Source organism: Cuculus canorus, chromosome 11 (assembly GCF_017976375.1).
Source record: "Cuculus canorus isolate bCucCan1 chromosome 11, bCucCan1.pri, whole genome shotgun sequence".
NCBI lineage: Eukaryota > Metazoa > Chordata > Aves > Cuculiformes > Cuculidae > Cuculus > Cuculus canorus.
The window spans coordinates 19496299-19520611 of NC_071411.1; the positions used below are offsets into that span (position 1 = coordinate 19496299).

Here is a 24313-nt window from a genome sequence, read left to right on the forward strand (position 1 = left end):
GAGCAACTCAGAGTTTGGAACTATGTGAGTTAGAAGGTAGTTTGGGGCTGGAAGATTAGAAACAAAAATTGTCAGACTTTGAATTGATATATTAATGAGTCGCTGTGGAAAGAGCACTGATCTAGGTCATAGTCTCTCTGCAACGGCCCTGAAAAATAATAAATTATGTGATTGAGGGCCAGCAGTAAAGCTGTGTCGTGGGCTGTATTGCCAGGCTTCTAAAGGAATTGTTAGATTCACCAAAGCATTGGTTTTATTCCTATTCTTTTCTTCCTGTATGCTTCTCATGGAAACATGCAGTAATTCAAGTAATAAGTTTGTCTGAAGCTACTTATGTTCTTACATATTTCCTAAGAGTTAATTCTTATCATTTCAGCTTGTAGTGATCTGCTTTGAATCAGGAACTGGAGCTTAAAAATCAAGTGTATTCTCTAAATCACAAATAGGAGAGTATACTTCTGCTCCATGGGTTTTGGTAGAGTTCTTTGGGGCTTAGAATTGCTGCAGATCTTTTAATGTATGACCTATTCTCTAAATATGTTACAAGTAGATTAGATTGATTCCTGAGCATCTGAGAGTGGAACAGGCCAAACTTCTTCCTCAGGCTTTGGAGATGGTTTCTTTCAGACATCGGTTCATAGCCCATGAGACCAGAGACACAGTCAGCATCTTCTTTGCAGCAGTGCTCGTAGGTGGCTACGGAAAACAACCAGTGTGGGACAGAGCAAGCATCCAGCGATAGCTTCCCCGGCACATCCTGCAGGCTTCCTTCAGCAGTCCATAGCTTAGCAACTTCTTCAATGAAAGGTGTAGTTGCTGTTTGTATCTGTATGGCCTTTGCCTTGTGACAGTGAATCTTAGAGCCTAACTGCTTTTTCTGGGAAAAAATACCCATCTTTCTGATCTGTTTTGAATGCACTGTTTCATTCCCAGTGCTTTCTCGTTGTTACATTTATTATAAGAAACAATGAACAATCTCTTTTTATTTTAATTATTATTCTTAACCTGTGCCATTCCCTTAGATGCTTGCACATGGTATTCCCCCACAATTGTCTCTTCTACATGTCAAGGAGTTTTATATTTAGTCCCAGAGCTGTTCTTTTTTGAATGATTTTTGTCATTTTACCTAAGGATGTTGGATCTAGCTGCTGCATGATCTCTTATTGTAAGAGTGCTGTTTGGATGTTAACATCTTGCAGCAGGAATTGCACACTGCTGGGGACCAAAAGAATGGGTACTTTGCTTTTTTTGTGGCTCTATGAAGCAGTTACATATTCTTTGGAAAAATTTAGCTGCAGCAATGTCCTGCAACATGACATATGCCTCATCTGCATGAGGGAAATGAGCATCTTCCATCATTATTGTGTTTTCTGTCCTTGTAGCTTGTCTCATCTGCTATAGGAGACTGCAGCCACCGTTCCAGTCAGGGGCACGTGCTCTCCTTCTGCTGTGGGCATTTTAGTCTGTAGGGATTGCCTTACTTGTCCGTACAGTTAATGTTAGTTACCTGATTTGACAGCATCTGTGAAAGGGGAAACAGGAGTAACTGCTTCCATGGGACAAGGCTGCTTCTGCTGGGACAGGCTTATCCGGCAGGATGGTTCTACCTGCCTGCTTTTGGATGCAGTTACTGCTGAGGATGGACGATGCTGCAGCCCATTGTGGCTATAGAAATCTGGGCGTCGGACTATGAAGAGCAATCCAAACTGGGCATCAGATTCTAAAATAGTGCCTAGGAAAGCATACGTTTAGTGTGGGTTTGGTAGGGAAGTGCAGACACTGCCATACCTCAGCAAGTTTGCGGATGACACTAAGCTGGGTGGAAGTGTGGATCTGCTGGAGGGTAGGGAGACTCTGCAAAGGGATCTGAACAGGCTGGACTGCTGGGCTGAGGCCAATGGCATGAGGTTCAACAAGACCAAAGACTGGGTCCTGCACTTGGGGCACAACAACCCTATGCAGTGCTACAGACTGGGGGGAAGAGTGGCTGGAGAGCTGCATGGAGGAGAAGGACCTGGGGGTAACGGTTGACAGCAGACTGAACATGAGCCAGCAGTATACCCAGGTGACCAAGAAGGCCAATGGCATCTTGGCTTGTATCAGAAACGGTGTGACCAGCAGGTCCAGGGAGGTTATTCTCCCTCTGTACTCGGCACTGGTGAGACCGCACCTTGAGTACTGTGTTCAGTTCTGGGCCCCTCACCACAAGAAGGAATTTGAGGCTCTGGAGCGTGTCCAGAGGAGAGCAACGAAGCTGGTGAGGGGCTGGAGAACAAGGGTTACGAGGAGCAGCTGAGAGAGCTGGGGTTGTTTAGCCTGGAGAAGAGGAGGCTGAGGGGAGACCTTATTACTCTCTACAACAACCTGAAAGGACGTTGTGGAGAGGAGGGAGATGGGCTCTTCTCCCAAGTGACAGGGGACAGGACAAGGGGGAATGGCCTGAAGCTCCGCCAGGGGAGGTTCAGACTGGATATCAGAAAAAAATTCTTCACGGAAAGAGTCATCGAGCACTGGCAGAGGCTGCCCAGGGAGGGGGTCGGGTCACCTTCCCTGGAGGTGTTTAAGGAACGGGTGGATGAAGTGCTGAGGGACATGGCTTAAGGGAGTGTTAGGAATGGTTGGACTCGATGATCCAATGGGTCCTTTCCGACCTGGTGATTCTATGATTCTATGATTCTATGAAGCTGCAGTGCTTTTTGGTGAAATGAGTCTCTCTCAGTACTGGTGCAGGGACTGGGTTTCACGCTTATCACAGTCCTCTCTCTCTCACTGAGGGTTCTAGAAATCTCGTTCTGTATTCCGCAAGGAGCTTGCTAGCTTGGATAAAGGCCTTGCGCTTTTTTCTGATAAAAACAAAACATCCTTTTCCATGGAGACTGGTATGGAGGCTGGTTTCCTTTAGTAGAAGCAGTTGAGAGGAGAAAGGGGAGTGAAATACAATAATGCAGGTGAAAATCAGAAGCAGTGCTGAAACATATTAGTCTTAAAGGTGATAAAAAGAAAAAAAAAACCTAAAAGCAGAGAAAATCCTATGATGCTGTGCTAGCAGCATATGTTCTCTGTATTTATTATCTGGAAAAGACATCAGAATTGCAACTAGTGGTGTAGAAAATGTGGAAGAATGCAATGTGTCTATTCTTTTGTGTTTTGGAAGAAGGTATTCTTTCTGTAATTTTTAGTGATATGAAAACCCCAGCTGATACTGATAATCCGAATCTCTGTTTTATAGATCTGTAATGGCCGTGTATCTGTCTGTAGGGGTATAATAAAATTTGTTTACATTTTACACTCCCTTTCCTTCCTAGTTTTATCTATAGGAATATATTTTTTCTAGTTTCCAGTAGCTATTCACATTTTTGTGATTATTAGTATTCCACCCTTGTTTACTAGTTCTTTCAGTTTTGGAAAACCTTCCACATAAAATTCAACTATGTTTATTACTAATCATTACTGTAATCTATTTATCTATTACAAATGGAATGATATATTGATTACTTTCCTAGAAGTTATTATCAGCGTTTAATGCAGCAATCAACCTTGTCCTGTAGAACGTAACTAAATATAGACTGCCTAGGTGGACTGCAATTAACTTTTTAAAGTGTTAGATATGTTTTACATTTTTTGTGATATTTTGTTTTAAAGGATGAAAGAAAAGAACTATCATTTTTCCTCTGCTCCTTAAATAGTTGATTACGAAATTAGACAGCAGGGTTATTACAATGCCGTAAAATCCCAGAATCCCAGAAATGTCAGGCTTGGAAGGGACCTATGGAGATCATCCAGTCCAACCCCCCTGCTAAAACAGGGTCACCTCCATCAGATGAAGGTATTGCATGGGTCATTGTCCTTGCAAAAATACCTACAAGCAACAAATCCTTTTGCCAGCAGAGAAACTGGGGAGTTGTAAAACTTGGTTTTATTGCTACAAAATACAGGTTTCAGGTTTCTGGCAGATTTCGTCAGATCATACTTGATTTGATCAAGTAATAACGTTTTCCTACTCGGAAGCCTTTCCTTAGAATTCTTTGATTCTTCTTTCTGTAGCAGGCCACGGTCAAATTTTGAAGCCAAATTTGTGTGCCACTGACTGCCTTTTAAACAGTGGTTGTTGACATTTGAAAGTATGTTCTCCTAGCACTTACAGAAAAAAGTCAAATGTATATCTATTTCCTATTTTTTATGAAAAATATTTCAAATAATTTTAAAATTAATATAATAAGCTCTTTGAATGTGGCTTTTTTCTGACCACATATGTATGTAAAGCTTTTTTTGTATCTGCAGGAGATGTTTTGCAGGAAAAAAAATGTATTCTAGGTCCCCACAAGTGTCAAGAGAAGAAGTGCTGACATATAATATTGTTAGCGACAGTGAGACAACACAGGATCTTGTTTGTTGACTGTCAGCACGTAATTATTATATTTCCATTTTGAAACTATTTTAAGAATTATGTGTGAAAGGATAGTTTTGTATGAAAAGAGTAACAGAGTGAGAGCTTACAGAGGATTCAGACAGAGGACTAGTAAAGAAAAAAAGTGCTTAACCAACTCTTCCTGCAATCAGTTTGCAAACTGCTTAATACACTTTAAGGACCTGGTTGCTTGCAACGTTTTTGTCATGTTTTAATAGAGTGCTCTATTATTACGATCAAATATTTTTAATTAAGAAAGAAGTACAGCCCTCTGGGTAATATTGCAAGCATGTAGATAACTGGTAATTAAAGTTTTCTGCATGTATAACTACATTCAAATAATTCTGAATAAATAATTTGAACCTAGAAGAATGCAAATGTCATGTATGAAAAAAATCCTTTAAACAACAGGTTTTGTCAATCTAGCAAAAGTTTTAAGCACTTAATAGAAGCGCTTTATTGTAAGGGGAGGATATGCAAAAAGGCAAGATAAGCTTTTAATTACTAAATGAAACATTAATTTTAGGCAGATTTATGAGTATTGCAGAATTACTTCTTGCATCAAAAGTTTCTCCTAAATTACAAAGTGAACTTAATCTCATATTCCATTTTCAAATTCTCTCTTTGAAAATCAGCTAAGACAAAATGAAATTTGCAAAGAGGCTTTTTTGGAATAGTCATCTGAAGCTACAGAAGAAATAGTCCCAACTATTTCTTCTGTATTACAAGGAGTGTATTGTACAGTGTGCTTAACATGGAAAATTGTCATGACATCTGTTCTCTTTTCTCAGTCTGGTATTTCTAGAGTGAGACCGGTACAAGAAAAGAAAACAGAATGACAGCATGACATGAGCTGGGGGAAAACAACAACAAGTTTTTGTAATTGTTTTGTAAAAATTCAATAAATCTATGCGTCTCTCGTCATAGATGTAAAGGAAAAGACAAGCAGGGTTGGGATATCTTCTGCTTTTATTAAAAAGAGAATGAGAAAAACGTTCTTCCAGTGCTTGATGCTTTTATTCTGCACAGCACTAGTTCATGCTTTGGTTTTAATGACTGCATGCCAGTTGCTTCTTGTATGAGGTCAGACAGATAACTGAGAGCTTCTCTTGTAATCAAATAGGTGCAGAAGGCTTCTGTATAGGAAAACTAACTGGAAATCAGCATCCTCAGTAAGATCAGTAAAAGTTACAGCAGCTGTAGATCTGGTACAATGCTAACACATCAGAGCAAAGCAGACTTTCCAGACGTAACATAGCAACCTTTGTATGGAGGGAACAAATTAATAGTAAGTGAGCTAATAACATACATTGAGGACACATCTGGATCAAGATGGTGTATTATTTTATGATTAACAGTGGTAGGAAGACTCACACTATGCAGGAACGAAGCTTGGGCCTCAAAATCCAGAGGTAAAAGGGGGCAGCTATGCTAACACCTCCTGTCGTCTTCTTACATGTTGTATGGAATGGCAGACTACATTGTATCTGTGCCAGTGAGTGCTTGAGGGGATTCCATTGGAAAAAAACTTCACAAAGACATTTAACTTAAGAATTTGAGATACACAGTAAAGCAAAAATGTTTGCAATAGGCTTTGCAATTCTTTTCCACAAAGATTTGCATAGCTGCACGTGCAATCGTTTCTATGTGAACACCCTTCAGTCATAAATCCTGTTTTATGTGATGTATTTACCTGCTGATTGTCAGCTTGGAGGCACACGTCCCATGAAAGGTGGTTGACTTTGTTGTTTCAGTGCTAATTTTCTTTTTGATGGCTTTAAGTGAAATCTAATATCACAGTAGTCAGAATGAAACGCAAGAAATATATGAGAGTTGCTACTGCCAAAAACATACTGTTTGGCAGCAATCTTTACAGAATGGCACTTAATTTCTTAATTAGAATTAAAGTAGGATGTATTATTTTACATACTATTGAGATAATAACTGCTGGGGGTTTTTTATGGCACCCATAAGGAAGTAAAAATATGCTACATGGTTTTGTTCTAAAACGATTCTTCCAAATATGTAGTAAAATATTCTAGAGCTCAAGCTGAAATCAAGGTTCCGTTTACTGAATGATGCCATAACACGTTATTAAAAAGGAAGAATTTCTTCCTCTACGCTTGATCCAAAATTCCCTTCCAGCATGCGTCATATTGCACACCCCATACTGAGAGTTCAGCACTGTGAATATATGAACATGGTCCCATTTCAACTTCTGGAGAGAAAATAAGTAATGTATCCTTCATTATGGCTTTGCTCTGATCCCAAGGACAAAAAAAGTTGTCAGGAAGGGGGATTGGATGGACCATATAATAATCCTTTTCCGACTCCCAGTTTTATTTATATGGAATTCCCTAGACCTGAAAAAAGTATGGTGTGTGACTGAAAATAACCTCCTTTTTCAGCAATGTTGTCATGTAATCTTTGTAGTGAAAGCAGGCAGTTCGCAGGTGAAATACTAGCCAATATACATGAAAATCTAGGATATATCTATCTTTTTGCACGCTTTCCTTAAAATAAGGAAATCAATGTCCAAAGTATAACATCTTTCGTGGGCTGTGTAGGGCATACATCCGTGGAGCTGAATTATTGAACCTATATAATATTTTATTAATCACTTCCATATATTCATGAGTGTTTAAAAGCGAATACGTTTGTGTGATGTCATAGCCTGAAGGTATTAAATCCTGCTGTACCATTTTTCTTACAAAGATAAAGCTGCAGTTCAAGCTTTGCTGTGTCACAGGTATGATCAGTTCATGACTGTAATTCACACAGAAGACTTAGATCATGCTTTGTAATTCCATTCAGAAACAAAACTAGAGGTCTTAAATCTTAGACCTATTCCTCTGTGGAACAGCAATCTATGTGGGCCCTTTAAAAAGAGAAAGGTTTCCTTTAAGGAGTTCCTTAGACAATGATGGTGCCACAACTGAGTGAACTTAAAATCTTACCGTGAGGTTTTGCCTGAGGCATAAGTACAAACTGCAAAGTAGTTAATATATGCTTTTATCATTTAGCCTGTGAATCGACTTTGATAAAACAATTAGAGTTACATTAACAATTCAACCAATGAGCATAAAGAGTAATGAAAATACACTGATGTTTATTTTCAAACGTCTGTGCTAGTGAGTTAACAAAATAGCTTTTAAAATTTAGTGCTCACATGTGTAGCTTTCCAGAGGAATTTTATACTGTGCTTGATGGATTACTATATGTTATGTTGATGGTGTTTATGATACTACGATAACTGTGTGACTGGGTTTATTTTGACGTTTGTATTAATCTTAAGCAATTATAGCTGCTGGATTTTTGAACTTCTGAAAACCAGCTTTTATCTTCTCTTCTTAATCGCAGTGGAACAGCAACTTCACCAAACACCTGCAGTCCATAACAGTGTTTGTGCTCTTCTTCCTTCCCGTAATTATGTGTAAAGATGCTTGATCTTCATAGATGAGCAGAAAGAGGTTAACTAATCCTTTCTAGTAAACATTTTTATTCACTTTTAGTATTACAGCTTTTTGAAGACTCCCCAAGAGATTCTCCGAGTTATATTCTGGCCCATGATCCTGTCTGTATTTTTGACTTTTCTGTTTTATTCCACAGGAGTATGGCTGGAAAAATTGCCAGTCAAATAGACTGAGTTCATCTGAACTACAGATGCTGGCTAGCATGAAGAGAGAGCAAAATGAAGAGTTACAGGATACTGGGCTCTCACACGGGCTGAGCGCATCACAGATAGACAACTGCAATGTTAGCATAAGTACAAGCAGCGAGGACACAGCAACTTGGAATTCTTGTTTGCCACCAGTAAGTCTAAACCCACAGTATTTTCTCTACGTAGTTTCTATCAATTCTGAGACTTGGAGGTCTTAATATTAAAACATCTTTGAGTAGCTTTGAAATTTAAGGTATCATTACCAAATGTTTTTTAGAACTTATTGAGTAAAACATGCAACAAATACGCATGCATTTCCAGCAGGTTCTGTAGTAGCACCGTGGACAAAAAGCAAATCTATTCTACATAATCCTTCCTAGGATCCTGAATAATTACATAGACTGTGCAGCTTGTCACAATAGTGGCTGACAACCTGCAGTGTGTGATATAGTACTTAAAAATAGTTCCAAAGTGAATGAAACCCAAATATACCAGTCAGCAACTGCATTACAGTAGAGTAATGGAAAGTAATTGCTTCTTCAGTGATAAAGTCTCGTTACTGAAAAGCTAGCTGCTTAAAGGCCTGAAACAGGAGAACGGTGACGAGAAGCTGCAGGAGTTCTGAGCACTTAGTGTGTGATCCTTTTGTATTTTACACCTTATGTCATTATTTGTCCTGGTACAAAATGGTACAGAATCACACGCAGCTGCACTATGCAACAGAGTACTTTTCTAAGAAGCAGAGGAACATTTGTTACAGTTCACAGAAGAGCATTTCAGCAACCATATAAAGGTACTTGCCAGAGCCGCTATAGAACTAAATAGCGTATATGCTATTTATTTCTCAGCGACACTGTTCTTATTTTACTATAGGTGAAACAATAATAATGAATGTGTCTTAGGTGGAGCACACAACAGAGCTCTCAGAGACAGATCCAACCAACCTTAGAAGACTGAAAACATGATTTAGAGAGTAATATTTTGCAAGATATCAGAGAAACATTAGGGGTTTGAGTATTTGAGATACATCAACATTACACATTTAGTTGATTTCATCGTATTTCCAATGCATTTTCTCAGTACTTACTAAATAGCCTCAAACATGGTGTAAATCTGCAAGACTGGATAAATGCAGCAGAATTAAATAAAAAAGAAAAGCAGTCTCATTATTTAGTAGTTTAATTATAAGGAAATTGATAAGAATATTTAGACATGTCAGGTTTGATTAATACAAATTACGTGACTAAACCAAAATGAACATTTAAAGCACAATGTACTGCTCCGGTATTCAGTGAAGCACAGTGTGATTGCAAAGACTGTTCTTTGGCCTTACAGCCTTGATCAGCTTGTGTAGCTTCACGTGAATAGCATCAGTCTAAAAAAGTGTTTAGATATAAGAGGCTGGTCATTTAAATTGTAATTTGATATACCTGCAGATTTTTATAACAGTCCTTTGTAGCCATTTTTCTCTATATAAATCAAGTGTAAAAGGTGACGTATTTGTCTTTGAGAAGTGTTTCAAATTTAATTCGGACTGAAGTGTTTATATCTTGCACTCACAGCCTTGTCAGATTTCTCCTCTGTGTTTTGTGAGGTGGACATTGAGGTTTTAAGATTTAATGGAAGCCTCGTTTCCAGGAAGAGATAATTTAGAAAGCAAACCTAATCTTTCTCAGGTAATGACTAACCACTTAGTCTTTTGCTACAGCAAAACCCACTGAAATTTAGCTTCCAGGGTCTTCCCTGTCTTTGGCTTCACACACAGAGACTCTCTGTGCCTGTAAAATGTCACTTAGTCCTCTGTATCTGTTGATTCTGTTTTCCTTTCTGAGATAGCTGCCATGGCACTGGCTACCTATAGATGTCATATATGTTTTTGGAGTATGGACTTGTGTGTTTAACACTACTTGATGTGATTCTGTTCCAGTATTTGGAAAAAAGCAGAGTAGTCATGTGAGAGTGATAATTCATATTCTGGATCCTTAGTGTCTAAGGTTATAAACAGTATTTATTAGGGAAGGTGATTATTTAATCATCCCAAGTTCTTTAACGCAGAAGATTTTAAAAGAGTAATTGTAGGCATTTTTTGGAATGCTGGTGTATGTTTTACTATATTTTAGTATATTTTGATATCCTTAAACCATTTGAGAAGATGCTAAGAGTAGCGATACTGTGCAAACATTCAAATGGGTAGCTGAAATATAAATGTTAATGTAGGTGAGTTAGTCTGATATCACCGTGAAAAGAGTGAAAAACCTGCTGTGGATTTCAGTTAAGAGAGATTTCAAGGGTGGTGATATGGTTGATGATAGTCAGAACATTTTATAGGAAATATGTCTAGTTCAAAAAAAAAAAGTTTTTCTCGATTAAGTTCCAATTGATAAGGAAACTGCTGGAATGTAGCATGCTAAAACAAATAATTACATTGATTTCAAAATGAGCAGCTTACAATGTTGATAAAGCATACCTTAAGTGACTTTAGAACTGGTCAGCTTACAAATATCAAAAGCAGTCAGCAGGAAATGATCTCTGAGTAAAGTATGAGGTCTGACACAAAACTGGGACTGTGGCTGTAACTCTTTTTATTTAACAAATTAAGAAAATCAGGTAGGATCACCTATAAAACAGTTCCTCTCTGAGCTGACACACGACTGCATACAATGCTGGCAACGGTCAAGGCAATTCTGCAGATCATTTTCTGAAAGACTGGTGAGAATCTCCCTTGCTTTTGCTTCCACATCTTCTACTGACAAAAACCAGGATCCTTTGAGCACCAACTGGATCTTTGGGAAGAGGTAGATATGTACTAAAAACTGCTTCACAGACAAAGCTTGGTGGGTCGGCGTGTTGTCTTGATGTTAACTCGCCGTTCCCTCTTGCACACGGACATTTTCTGATCGAGGGTGAGGAAATGTCTCTATTTGAACACATGTCCACACGTTCTGAGTGAAGTGATTGAGTTGAGCCTTGTCTCACTGTGACAGGTTAGAACATGTTCTATGAACACATCTTTGTCTCTCCCCTCCCACTCTTGGTTCCCAAGCTGTAGCGTTAGTCTCGGAATTTCAGTCACAGACCTTCCATGTGCAGAGGCACCCACTTCATGGTTCTTTGGTTTTAGACTTGGTGGTGTTCAGTGTTTTTTATTGGTGATCTGCAGTTTGATAGCCAGTGATATACATATGGTCATGAGTTGTTCTAAGTCTTCTGGCTCTCAAATCTATAAATCTGTCAGATACTGTCACGTATCTGTTCTCAGTGATCCCCATACATGGCATTCGCGTGTACAGTATGTGGGTTACAGCATGCATTGGTAGTCAAATAACTGAGACATCAAAATGCAGCCTAATTGGAAAGATTAGAACATGTTTGAAGGTTGTTTTTTCTGCTGCGCAAGATTTTGGTGTGAGATCTAATAGGATTAGATAAAGTCATAATTTCTTCAGCTTCCAGATTTTACTATTAAGCACTCCTTGTATATATATATTTATTCTTTATATATATTATGTAAAAATATGTGCGTAGAAAAAAAGGTTAACTTGATTTTGTCACTGATCTTTAGTACTGCTGTCATTTGAGTTGAGTCAAGAGAATTTACAAATTCCTTCCAAAATCAGATGTACGAACTGCAGAAAAGGTTGTATGTATCTGTAACCATCTTCCAGTTGCACAGGCAAATGATTTTAGCAATGCAGAAAAGAAACAGAAATAATCCTCGTATTGTACTTTGAGAAATTAAGGACAGTTTGAAATTCTTGTCATGAATAAACTTTAATGCTTACATGTGTTTCCAGGTTGTATCTTTCTGATTATTTAAATCAGTAGTATCTATTGCTTTCTCTTATGTTCTTTAAAGATAAGCAAGGAGTATTTTTATTCCAAATTTTTGTTCATTTTCTACATTTTTGTTCCTTAGTGGAATCTATGGCAACAGCACCACCAGAAGGTAGCTTTTTGTCTGTCTTTCGTTTTGAAATACTTATGATGTTTCACAAGGCAGGGCAGGATACAATCATGTTAGGTAGTGAACTTACATATCAGAGCAATGTTTTATGTATAAACCATGCTTTTAGTGAGTTTATCTTTTCCATCACTTGCCATTTTTAATCTGATTTCCAGATTCATTGAAAATTCTCATGTTACTGACAGTAATGAAACTCAGAAACCCCTCTGAATGCAAAGGCACATAGATCAATCATATCACTAAGCTGCAGTTAGAACAGATGTACTTAAACACCTATGAAACAGATATACTAAAACTGTATTTTATAACCTATGATAGTTTACCAAGAACTGAATATGTGCTGTCAGAAGGAATCTGAAATGTAAGTTGTTTAGCAGCTGCTGTAAAGTTCGACAGCCAAAAAGGAATAAAATGGCTTTGAATATTACAGATTACCCAGCATAGCTATCAGTTATAAATATGGAAAAACTTCTATTTTAAAATGAATTTACTTCAAAGAGAACTGTGACCCTTGTAACGTGTGTGGGGCACGGTTCCAAATCAATAATATATGTCTGTGGAACTAAATATTTTAAAAGACTTGACTTGACTGTGTCTTATCTAAATGTTTTCTTAAATCTTAGGATCTGTGAAATTCCATGTTAGCTTTGCAAAAATATGAAAGACACAGTTCTGTATATCACAGAGTATAATGTGAAGTTTATGCCCATGCAAAGCTTATGAAATATTTCTACTTAAATGCCTTGCTGTGTTCTGAAGATCCAAGTAAGACTTTCCTGCCCAGTCAGGGAATTGGCCCGTTCTTGGTTAGCCGTTTCCACATGTCAGACACCAATTCAGATATAACACAAACATTCTAGCATAAGATCATCTGTAGGAGAATTCAGAATATCTTCTTGCATGCGGTCCCTGATGCTTAGTCAGGAATGCAAAGCAGAGGGAAGATTCTCCTGGCTTGGTCCTTGATGTATCCTAGAGGCCTGCAGTGAGGTCATGCTCCATTACAGAGTCCAACACACGCTCACCACTAAGACCTGTCTTTTGAGTATGGGGTACTCACAAAGAGGAAAGATTACTTGTTCTTCCCAAGCAACTTTCTAAATATAAATTCAGTCGCGTAGACCTTGATCTGCAAAATATCTGAAATGTCTTCCAGGTTCATACCTAATTTGTGGAAGGTCTTCTGGCCTCCTTTGTAATGATTCAGAAAAGAAAGCCGCTTGGCACAGAAATGGTCTGGCAGAACTGAAGTCTGGCAGACAAGAGATGTGATGTTTAAACCCAGAATTATTCCAACAGAGAGCTCAGTTTGACAGCCCCTGGAGGGATCTCTTCACATCAAGTCAAATTGCAAAACTGAGGCAGCCTATTCTTTACTGTGAAATGAGACTAGAAATTATTTAGACAGATATTCTGGTTCATAGACTGACTAATTCCTTTCTGTCTGATTCTCAGTCTTCCGCTGGCCATCATTTAGGAATGGCACTATCCACCACCAGGCAGTGACTCATATTTGGCAGTAATTAGGATGTCATTTATCCTGAACATATACAATATCTCTCTCTACTTCCTGCAGCCATGAGAACATACTAATTTGTATATTGATTTCTGTAAAAAAGCTTTCATATGCTTATATTTTGTTATTTTTTGCATATATTTTGTTTATATAATGTTTGCTTATATTTTGGTTTTAGCATTTCATGTACTAAATTGTACAAGTATTGTTAACACGTGCTTGTATTTTCACTTCTGCATTTGCTTTAGTGACTTTTTAGAAGTACTTTTGAGGTATGTGATAATGGCAAGGGGGGAGTCTCTTGTGGAAGCGTACCTACTGAGAGAAAATGCATTTCTGAATTTTAAAATTCTTGGACTTTTATACCAGTTTATAAATATTGATCTTTCTTGCAAATAACTCAGTTTAATACCATAAACCAAATGTAGTTTAAAACCTTTGGGACACATTCTTACAATGGATAGATAAGATTTGAAGACTGTGGAAAATGACCGTATTTTGTATGAATATTCATTCAGTCCACTAATAGCTACTGAGGAACAGCTTAATCTAGGTTTCGTATTGGTAGTGCCACTGAGAAGCAGAAGGGCTTCAAGAAACTTCGTCTGGGACTGCTAAGATTGCTGTTAATGGTGCTACTCAGGAGAGAGGAACCACGTCTGCCAGACTTGTTAGCTCTGGCTCAGCATTGTCTAGTCTTAAAAGTGAACGATTCTGTACAGATCCAGCTAAGAATCCCTGCCCTGTATTTCCTGTACACATACAGTCCAGACCTTTTCATCAGGCAAGACTTTGCCATCCTTCCCGCTCTGTTTCCTGACTCCGTCCCCACACAGGCAGTAGGGAAATGACCATGTGGTTGGCTCCTTAATTCCTGTGTATTTCCACCTGGACAAGAATCATCTGTTAAGTTTTATTTTTGTGCAGTTAGAATCTGAATATCCCTTTTAAATTTCACAGATAAGAAAAAAGACTGTAAAATCCTAACATCAGAAGCTGCAAATGTATGTGCTCATAAAAGATCTCTTACATACTTCTAAACATTCTGAAAGAGTATTTGTGAAGTTATTTTCTCACTATTTTTTCTTGTTTTCCACAGCCCATCAGTCAGGAGCATCACTATCAGAAAGAAATGAGCCCGCTTTCTCATTCCAACCCACGGTAAGATTCCGTTTATAGCCCAGGCAGTAAGGATTCAGTTAGAGTGTTCTGAATATTAAATGTGTCATTCTTTGATTTAATCTGAAATCTCTTTTCAATTGCAACCTCCTCTCAGAGGGCTTTACTGTTGCTCGTCTTAGTCATTGTCTGCAGCATGTCTGCCTTGTCCCAGAACTGAATCCTGCTCAGTTTGGATGTACCACTGTGTATTTGCAGTACCTGACACAGGCCTTGCTCCTCCACCTGCTTTGAAGCGCAATTCAGCAAACCTTCCTCACCTGACATACGTACACTCTCACTTATTTTTTTCTCCCTCTCTGCTTTGAACTCTTGGAGCTATATTTCTGTAGGTGATAAAGTATCAGGGAATCCAACTTTTACCAAAGATTTGAATGTTATTTATTTATTTATACAGGTTTTTTCAATAGGTAGCCCAGTCAGGAGAGGGTTTTACAACACTGCAGGATAGTCCAAAGAGATCCTGTCCATAACTTATTTTGTCAAATTTTTAGCTTGATCTGTTTTGTTTGGTATCGGCAACAAAATCAATATGACTTTAATGTAAGTTGAGACGGGGCTTTGAGGGCAAGGGGAGAGGGTGGCTAGGGAGAAATAATCCAATTGAGGCAATCAAGAATAATTGTCTGTTTCAGAACTGCCTTGTACTGGTGAAAGCCCAACGTCACTTTCTCAGCCTGAGCAAGAGGTGTACTTATTTTGAAATGTAATCCTTCGCTTTGCCTTGCTGTGATTAACATGGATTTTGCTTGTCCAGGTTTTAACTGGACAATTATGCATGTTGGGAGGGGTAGGAGGAGAGGACATTTCAGGTACAACTTCTTGATCTTTTATCAGCAGTCTGAAATGTGTTATATTTCTTCGCACACAGATGTTCTCAGTCGTTTGTCTCATTTGCCATCCACATTTTTATTACCTTGTTGTTAGATTTTATGAAGTGAATGCTGTGAAACTTATTGTGTGAGTTTGTCCAGATGCATCGGTTTCTGCATCATGCAGCCATATGTTTCCTAGTGCACATAGTATATTATTTATCACATAGTGCACATAGTATATTAGGAATCCTGGATTCCTCTTCCTTGTCATGTGTAAATCACGGTGCTCATGTTGGTCTAGAACAACCTCTCCACCTTGGGTGCTGGTTATCAGAGGAGCTGTCTCTGTCCTTATGAATTGTTACACTGCATGAAGTGGACGGAGACACTCGACTATAGCCCACAGAGTAAGATATGAGGTACCTTTTGATTGACACATTGTCAAGGACTCTTTATTCCAGAATGGATTTCATCATTCTGGATGGCAGAAGAATTGCCTATATTTTAGTGCATGCTAGATTATCTTCTTTTTGCCCATACATTGGCTGAGTCATGATTTGTTATTTTTATGCGTGTACTGAAACAATTTGGTACTCGGTAATTTTATATACCGAAAAACAGAATAAACACCATTGTCTGTAAAACCAAAGCATTTCATCATATCAAGTTAATATAATCAACAATGAAACCTTATATTTCTGTAAAATAAATTTGAAAACAAAATAATATAAAATTCAACTTAGTTCTTAAGCTTTTTTAATCCAGTTCATGCAGTACCCACACTTTTTTTAGAAGTAATTTTTGAGAAATGCAGGCAGAGTATTTGTGAAATACCTGATTTGCAAATGCCTCGTGGCTTCAGTAGCCCTTGTGAACTGCCAGAAAAGCATTATTGGGCTGTAAATACAGAAAGTGACAAAATTACGAGGTCAGTTTGCATCATGGTATAAAAACTGGAAATGATGTGACTTGAATACCATTATTCACATCATTACCTTCCATTTATAATGGAAAACTCTGTAATGTTTTTCACAGAGGGCATGTGCCTAAATGTAAGCGAGATAAAATTAATGGTAATTCTATAACTGAGTTCCTAAACTGTATTTAAAGCCAATTTTAAAATGTAATGGATGAGCAACTGGAAAATGTCTAAATCTTTTTAAGGCTTCTATAAGGATGTAGGGAAACACACTGACTGTTTGAAAAATTCATATATCCTGTGCAGATGAGTGGGTATAAATGCCACGGCACGAAGACAGTTACGTGATGCACTTACTGAAACAACAAATAGTTTGTTGTAAAGAGCGATAAAGAATCTGACAGGTCTCCAGTAACTTTAAAAAGTGTAGTAGTGATATTTTCTGGGAAATTAAGAGAGCAAGGTGGAAGCTATTGTCCAGTAAATGTGCCTTTTGCCCATGGAAGATAAAAGAAAGAGCCAGGAAAGAAAGCACCTGTGAAGATAATGGAATGCAGTCAATAAAAAGACACAGGTAGACTTGTTTTCCATTGGTTCCACTGAGTAAAGGTCATAAGTCTGCCAAGAATGTTGCTACTGCAATACAAATCTCCTCCACATCAGGCTGGTTTGCAGGGCGTGGAACCAGGTAATGAAAGGAGACAGGCTGACTGCAGAGGCTACAGAGCCACATGAGCAAGATGCTGTGCAGTGTTTCAAGCCTTAGCTAAGCAGTTCCCACTGACTGATGTGCTGCGTAGTCCTCTCTGACTTTGGAATTGCTCTCTTCCCTCCAAATATGAAGCTGTAACTGTCTGTGTTACTTCTTCCTGCGATGCAAGGACTTGAAATTGCTGTCTACCCTGCAACTACTTAGTAAGCATTTGTCCTCCAAAATATTTGTTTCATAAGAGGTTTGGAAGTTTCATTAAAGGAAATGCCGAACAAAAATAAACATTCTGGAGGAATTTCAGCCATGCTGAACTGTGAAATGTAGAGCTGCTCTCTGAAAAAGAGCACTTGAGCCTAGTTTTATAAATAGATTTTCTGAATATCTGCAGATGCTCTCCAGAAAATTTGTGTCTGATAAAAGCTGATTTTTCTGTCTTTGAGAGAGGTTTTTTCTATAAGTTGAAACCTGTCTTTATAAACATCACCTCATCAGATCCTCTATTGGCATCCTGCTCAACTCTTCCCAAGCTACCAATTAAAATTTGATCTTCTGAAGTTCAAAAGGTATTTCCCACGAACTGCCCCGAAGTAGGACACAAATATTGCAGCATTTCATTGGATATCCTTTCACAAGAAGTATATTTTACTGAAGTAATTCCATACAAAATGTACACTGCAAAGGTTTCACTTAGGTTTTACCCAAATATTTAACTCTACATGTTAAAAGTGAATTGTGGGCACAGGGATTTGATGATGGTAAATGTCTGCCTGACTTGGACTATAGCCAAGAATATGAGAACTGCATGTAAACCACAGGCATCATTTTCGGACAAAAGCTATTGATCAGTGGTCTCAATCTAAAGAATGAGCGATCAAGATGGTTTTCATTCACAAATGGCAATAATTGTTAAACTTAAGTTTAATTTGTTGTCCCTGTTAGTGGCTGGTGCGTTTCATATGTTAACAGCTCAAAAATCTACAGCCTCCCCAAACTACCCTATATATGTGGGGCTGACAGCTTTTCCAAGTGCGGTTAGAACCTGCAGAATTTAACTAGTAGTTAATTAGTAATAGAAAATGAGCTTTTGAAGTATTTGTCTGTGCCTTTGCTGTGAGTTTGGTCAGGGTTACCTGGACGGAATTACCAGGAAGAAAGAGAACCATACACCCTTGTTCGCTCTATCTCTGTCACCACTGCCCCACTGGAAGTGCACACTCACCAGGCTGGTGTGTGCTGGTGTCAGGAGATACCGTACCTGCCTGGGCAGCCCCATGTGTCGGGGTTCACCCCACAACCCCTGACGGATGACCATGACCCGGTGGGAGAGCAGGAGGGGAGTCGTAAGTCTCATTACTCTCACTGAGAGTCCATCTGTGACTGATGATATAGGTCGTAAGCCCTGAAATTCCAGAAGAAGCAATGAGATGTCATTTTATCAGGTTCCCATCTTGCCCTTCCAGATTTATGTTTTATCTGTAAAAAGTGCACTGTGGTTTATATCCTTTTTAGCATTGCTGCCTGTGGATGTGACATGAAGTTCCTTGCATCTGTCACTGGCTGATAAGGGACAGAGGTTTTCGACGAATGGTTGTTTGTCACTGACCTCACTTCATGTGGGCTTCGTGTGAGCTGACCTCACTGTCACCTGCGTGGGCTACAGTAGACTGGTCAGGGTATCATCATTCTTCTCTCCTTCACAGTCCAAAAAAACCCAACCCCCAAAAAACTGGTAACTTTTTCTTCCCTTTTTTAGTATAAGTATTCCTCCAATTATGATAAATGTTATAGATTTGAGATTTATCATCATGAAAGAAGTATTCCATTGACTTACAGATTAATTTGTTTGAGGACAATAACTGTAAGCTGTTCAGAAGTTGTAGGTTTTAACTTAAGATAAAAGAGGGGAACTTCTCAAACAGTGGGATTGTCTTATTTTTGTAGTGATATGCATCCCTAGTCGTTCAGATATTTGATCAAGAAATGGACAAAAATGTTTCTTTAACTCAGTACATTTTTATGCATGGGTTGTTACACCATTGAGAGCTTCAGTAGGACTAAACTCATCCACAAAATGGTGCAGTAAAAGAAGGACTGTACTTAAAACGCAGACTCAAAAGATCTGTCTCCCATATTCCCAATCAAAGTCTTAACTAGCAGAATAACTTAAAGTTAATAAGTAATTTTCTCGATTGAGTTTTGCAAACAAGGAAGCATATTTATTTTTATGATTCATTACGAGATCAAAGTCATACAGCTCCATTACTTCTGCAAAACAGACAATATTGCATTATGAAGTATTATAAAATTACAAAACAATTGTCAAAATAAGTGAACAAGAGCAATGTATCACAAAATGTACTTTGATTTTTCATTGTACTTGTTCAGTTACTTTACTCATCCACAAATAGACTAATTTGCAACAGATCTCCCAGTCGTTAATCTGAATTAACGAAGTTCTGCTGCATTTGTCAGGCTATAATATGCATGAGAAAGAACATGACAAACTAAGCAAATGACACAGGAAACATCTAATCGAAAAGGTTAATTTTTTTTAATCATGATGGTTAAAAGCTTAGCTGCAGAGAGGTTGTTGGGAACCAAGTGTCCAACATGTAAAAGCTTGTTAAAATAATCCCAAAATGGCTTTCCCTTATATGGGAATCTGAGAAGATGAAATAATACAGCACATGCACTAAGAGTTTGAGTATAAAACATGGCAAATGCTTCCAAGCATGCTGTTGCATCGATGTTGCTATAAGGTAGCTTCTTTCTTTTGGGGTTTTCCTTGCAGTTCCAGGACTTTTTAAGAATATTTTTTATTGGTTCCACTGTTTTTCTGAATGTTCCTGGGCTGTTCAAACAGAGTTGTCTGACCATAGTTGTATGCTGAGGTGGAGAATAGGCAGTAAAAGATTCCACATGCCTCTGGATCTCTTAGATTGGAATGTAGAGGGAGGTAACAGTTAGTCAGGGTTTAGCCCCAGCCTGGCCTGGTGGGCAGCTAAAGGCGAGCAGTTTTGGTTCCAATCCTGAAACCAGAACACAAGTCCAGGATTCCCTGGTCACAGAGTGTTGCAGTCTCTCCTCCAGTACTGAGCTGAGCTGTTCCTCTGCCCTTTGCCAGTGTGTCTTCTTCCAGGGGATCTCCAGTGTTCATGGATGACAGGACACTTTGGTCCAGCCAGAAGCCGCTATCTGAGGTCTGGGTCTAACTGCAGACAACTCTTAGAACCTTGGAATTTTAGCGTAGCTTACAGAGCAGACAAGCTTCCAAACAGGTTTGTACCAGTCGTATTACTCCCTTTTCTGGCGGAAAAAAGCTTATTGCTACTAATTACCCCCTCATCTGTGGAAATACATTATTCCTCCATCCTCCTTCTGAACTAGAAGCTTATTTAAATGCAAGCAAATCAGGGTCCTTGCCTGGCGTCCCATATGCATACAACATTCTCTTACAGAGAAAATCTCTCTGGGTTCCCAAGGACATAAATGTCTGCACCTCCCTTCCCTGATTTTCCAATATCATTTGTGCAACAATGTTGGGTTTGATTCCTTTCCGTTATTCTACATTTGTTGTTGACAAAATCAGATGTTTTTTAAGAACTAAACTAGTTTGTTTTTCTCTTTATGCTGAGGGTTTAAGTTTCCAGCTTCATGCATTAATGTACTGAACAGTAGGAGTCTTCCTGCATACATATATGTATTATTTTTAATAATGAAAAAGAAAAGTGATTTTCACAGGTTAGGAACATTCAACAGTATCACCTCTAACGAGTTTGATAATTTTAAAGTTAGTGTTCTGTAGAGTCATGTCTCCGCATTGATTTTTGAAAGCCCTCTGGCTCCCTATCATCCATTAAAAGTTAAATGGGATGCAGCCCACATCCAGGATGCACAGAACAATAAAATGCTGGTGGTGGCAGGGTATGGAGAAAAGGAATGTCTTTAATTGCAACAAGACTTGTTAGATACCGGATTCAGATGTTTACTGAACTGGTGGAATATTAAAATATAATCTTTAAAAGGAACAGTTTATGTACTTGTTAAAAACGTGTACAAAAGGAAGTATTCTTACTTAATGGATACTTCATTATATGTGGAAATCCATTTCTCTGGTCAGTCACTGATCAATGAGTATCTGATGGTAGTTATTAGAATTTAATTGCTTAAGATTAGATTAATATGAAGGAATTTTAACTCACCTTTGCAAATTGATTACTTCCAATGTGTAGAACTGATCTTCTGATAAATGAATCAAACCTAGCAAAGAAGAAAGAGCTAGTATTTTACTTAAATTAGGTAAAACAGTGGGTTTCTCTACCAATGTCATTTATATTGCTTGTGAATATCAAGGCTACAGTCTAGCTGCCAAACCAACATGGTAACGAGGTATAATCTTGAAGTAAATTCTGATGTTACTGTTATGTAACAGAAGCAATAATAGAAGTTCCTTGTAATTAACTGCAAAACATTGAGCAAATAGCACAGTATATACATTGCTGAGCTTTTAAACCTCCAAATTCAGGTCATTTATATTTTTAAATGACTCCGTATGTTTTTAATAACCTGTACAAATTTATCGTTTCAACTTTGATAATGAAAGAAAAGCACGATAGCATTAACAGGTCAAACTGTCAGATAATACCAGTCAGTGTATTTAAATTGTACACACTTGTAATAGCACCTGACGTTATCTAAATACCTTATTTAGTAAGTAGAATTCACATTTCTTTTGTTATTCTTTAATCTAACCCCCATGACCCAGTTTATTTACAGATTTAAGACTTTAAGAGGAGCAGATTAAGGTCTTTCATGTGCAGTTGCACTTGTACTTTTTATGATCTTTTTTAGTTACTAATTAATTGAAAGTTAAATAATTTCCTTTCTAAGGAAGTGCCTGTGCCCCCGTGTGACTCTACGGTATTTGACAAGGCTGGACTCGCTGACGAGCTTTGGAGGAAGGAGAAACGCATTCTGTGAATACGCTTGGGCTTTTCTAGATCTTAGTGCTGGCATAAAAAGAAAGTTCCAGTAAGGCATACAGTCGATGAAGATATTATGTATTAGGGATGGAATGAATCTGTCACTTTGACGGATTGTGAGGCAAAGAACAGATTAACAGATTACTCATAGTCAGAATGTAGCTCACTGTGAAAAATGTGCAGGAAATGATAAGTGTTGGTTTGTGCTGATTTAATGATATTTTGAAACTACAATAACACTCCAGGAGAATAATACAACATAGCTCATGGCTTGCATTTTTTTTTAATCATCGGCATATTGCCAGATTGCCCTTAAATATTTAGGATATTTCTTTTTCAAAACAGAGCTTTCAATTCATACGAAGTCATGTGAACATGTATATTTACCTTTTTTTTATCTTTTCAAGATTTTTATTAAAATGTGCATTCAAAAATCCTTGATTTGTTTGTATAAGTGCACTCTCTATTCTTTGGGTAGTGTATCAGCATGTATACTCACTCCATTTTCCATTATAAAGACACTGGCTTTCCCACCTGGAGCTGAGTAGCACTGAACAGTTATTGATGTATAAATTAATATTGAATCTTTCTTGGTTTATGGCGTGTTTATTCTAAGAACTTTAAGAATGCTCAAAAATTGAAATTGTTTGAAGCATTTTAGATACAATAATGGACAATTTAATGCTAAGATGACTTTGCAATTATTACAGATGTATATAGTGGCAGGACCTGAAATTTGATTTCAACACGTTTTCAAGTATGATTGCTTTTCATACATAACACAAACACATCTTATTGTTAATAGCCTTCAGAAGTCCCTGCTTCACTACTGAAACGATTATTGAAGGGTTTCTTTCTATGGAAATACTTACATTAAAAAAAAACCTCCCATTGCACATACATCGTTAGTTTATTACAGAGCAGAACCCACATGGGTGCGTAGGACTTAATCTGATTCAAGGTAATGAAGTTACACAGATAAGTAAATAATGGAAAATTCAGATCTGCTTCTCTAGATGAGCCTAACAAGCATTGTGTGCTCCAAAAAAGGTGTAGCAGGGAATAGGTGAGGGGTGGTACTGAGCTACGTGACTCCATTGATTTATCCAAGTACTGAGTTAGTCTCTAACAACCTTTCTTAAATAGATATAATTAAAAATCTAAACAAGTGAAAAAAATAGCTCTTCATCTGAGCTGAATTGGATATTGAGGCTATAGTGAACCATCCTTTTGGTATGTGCTGGCACTTTGCATTCAGTCGATTGTGGTACGTTATTAATTATTCACTCTGAGCATTTGGAGCAGAATTTGCTTTGTGCGGTGTTAAATATTACTAATACAACAGAAGTATGTGCTGAGGTTTTAGTTGATATTTGCACAAGATATCGAGAATTAGTCCTTTTTTTTTCCTTAAAATGTTTTTATACTTTTGATTCATATATTGGCATGCATTGACCAAATTATCTGTTGTAAAAAATAGTTCAGCAAATGTGTTTCTCTTATTTTCCCTCAGACAGAGGCCAGTTCTCCTCTTGTATTCATGAAGATTTAGTAGTTTATTCAGTTAAATATCATCTTGTGTGTTCTTCATTGATTGTACTCTTCAGATGCTTAGTAGGCTGTCAGTTTGATGTGTTCTTAATGATACAAAACTGATGTTGTTTTTTCATTCCCTGATTTGATATAACGTAGCCCTTGGCTTGCATTTTTTCTGTTAGTGCCAGGCTGACTGAATAATTTGAATATTCCTTTTAATTCCTGTATAGATTCTTGGACAAAACCATACTAAAACTTTAAACATTTAAATTTTGTTAGTAATGTGGATTAAATGATCCCATGGATTAAAGTAATAGAAATTAAATCTGATCAAGAGAAATGTGATAAAATATGCTATCTCAATTCACAGCAACATTAAAAATATTTATGCTAAGTGATTTGCCATTTTCCCATCTAGCTAGTAGGATAGACTGCAATGCAAAAATATCTGTAAATATCAACACATCAAAGGCATTAAGATTTAAATCAGAACCTTCTGATTCTTCAGATTTCTGTTGACAGCAATAATTTTGATACATTATCATTGATGAGTGGTGCTTAATAAAGCATTTCTCATTTTCTGAGCAGATTTTACTGATAGATGACAGTTTCTGCAAAATT

At 37.7% G+C, this 24313-nt stretch overlaps 2 protein-coding genes across 18 annotated transcripts in view; one reads left to right on the plus strand and one right to left on the minus strand.

Annotated features, from left to right (window-relative positions):
• CFAP20DC (CFAP20 domain containing) overlaps window positions 1–24313 on the plus strand; it is an 84059-nt gene that overhangs the window by 43598 nt on the left and 16148 nt on the right. For all 6 annotated transcript variants that reach the window (XM_054076116.1, XM_054076115.1, XM_054076118.1 and 3 more), the window contains 2 exons: window positions 8018–8221; window positions 14649–14710. In XM_054076116.1, coding sequence (XP_053932091.1) covers window positions 8018–8221; window positions 14649–14710 — 266 coding nt within the window. The remainder of the gene's footprint in view (window positions 1–8017; window positions 8222–14648; window positions 14711–24313) is intronic.
• Window positions 16595–24313, minus strand: part of LOC128853236 (uncharacterized) — a 53809-nt gene continuing 46090 nt past the window's right edge. For 4 of the 12 annotated variants that reach the window (XR_008451586.1, XM_054076128.1, XM_054076123.1 and 1 more), the window contains 2 exons: window positions 21377–21434; window positions 16595–18573 (listed from right to left, as the gene is read on the minus strand). Coding sequence is in view for 7 of the 12 variants with exons in the window: in XM_054076128.1 (XP_053932103.1) it covers window positions 18301–18573; window positions 21377–21434 (331 nt within the window). In the remaining 5 variants the exon portion in view is untranslated. Of the gene's footprint in view, window positions 18574–18595; window positions 21435–24313 lie in introns of those variants that run through there. The other 8 variants (XR_008451587.1, XR_008451588.1, XM_054076129.1 and 5 more) reach the window with 7 other exon arrangements.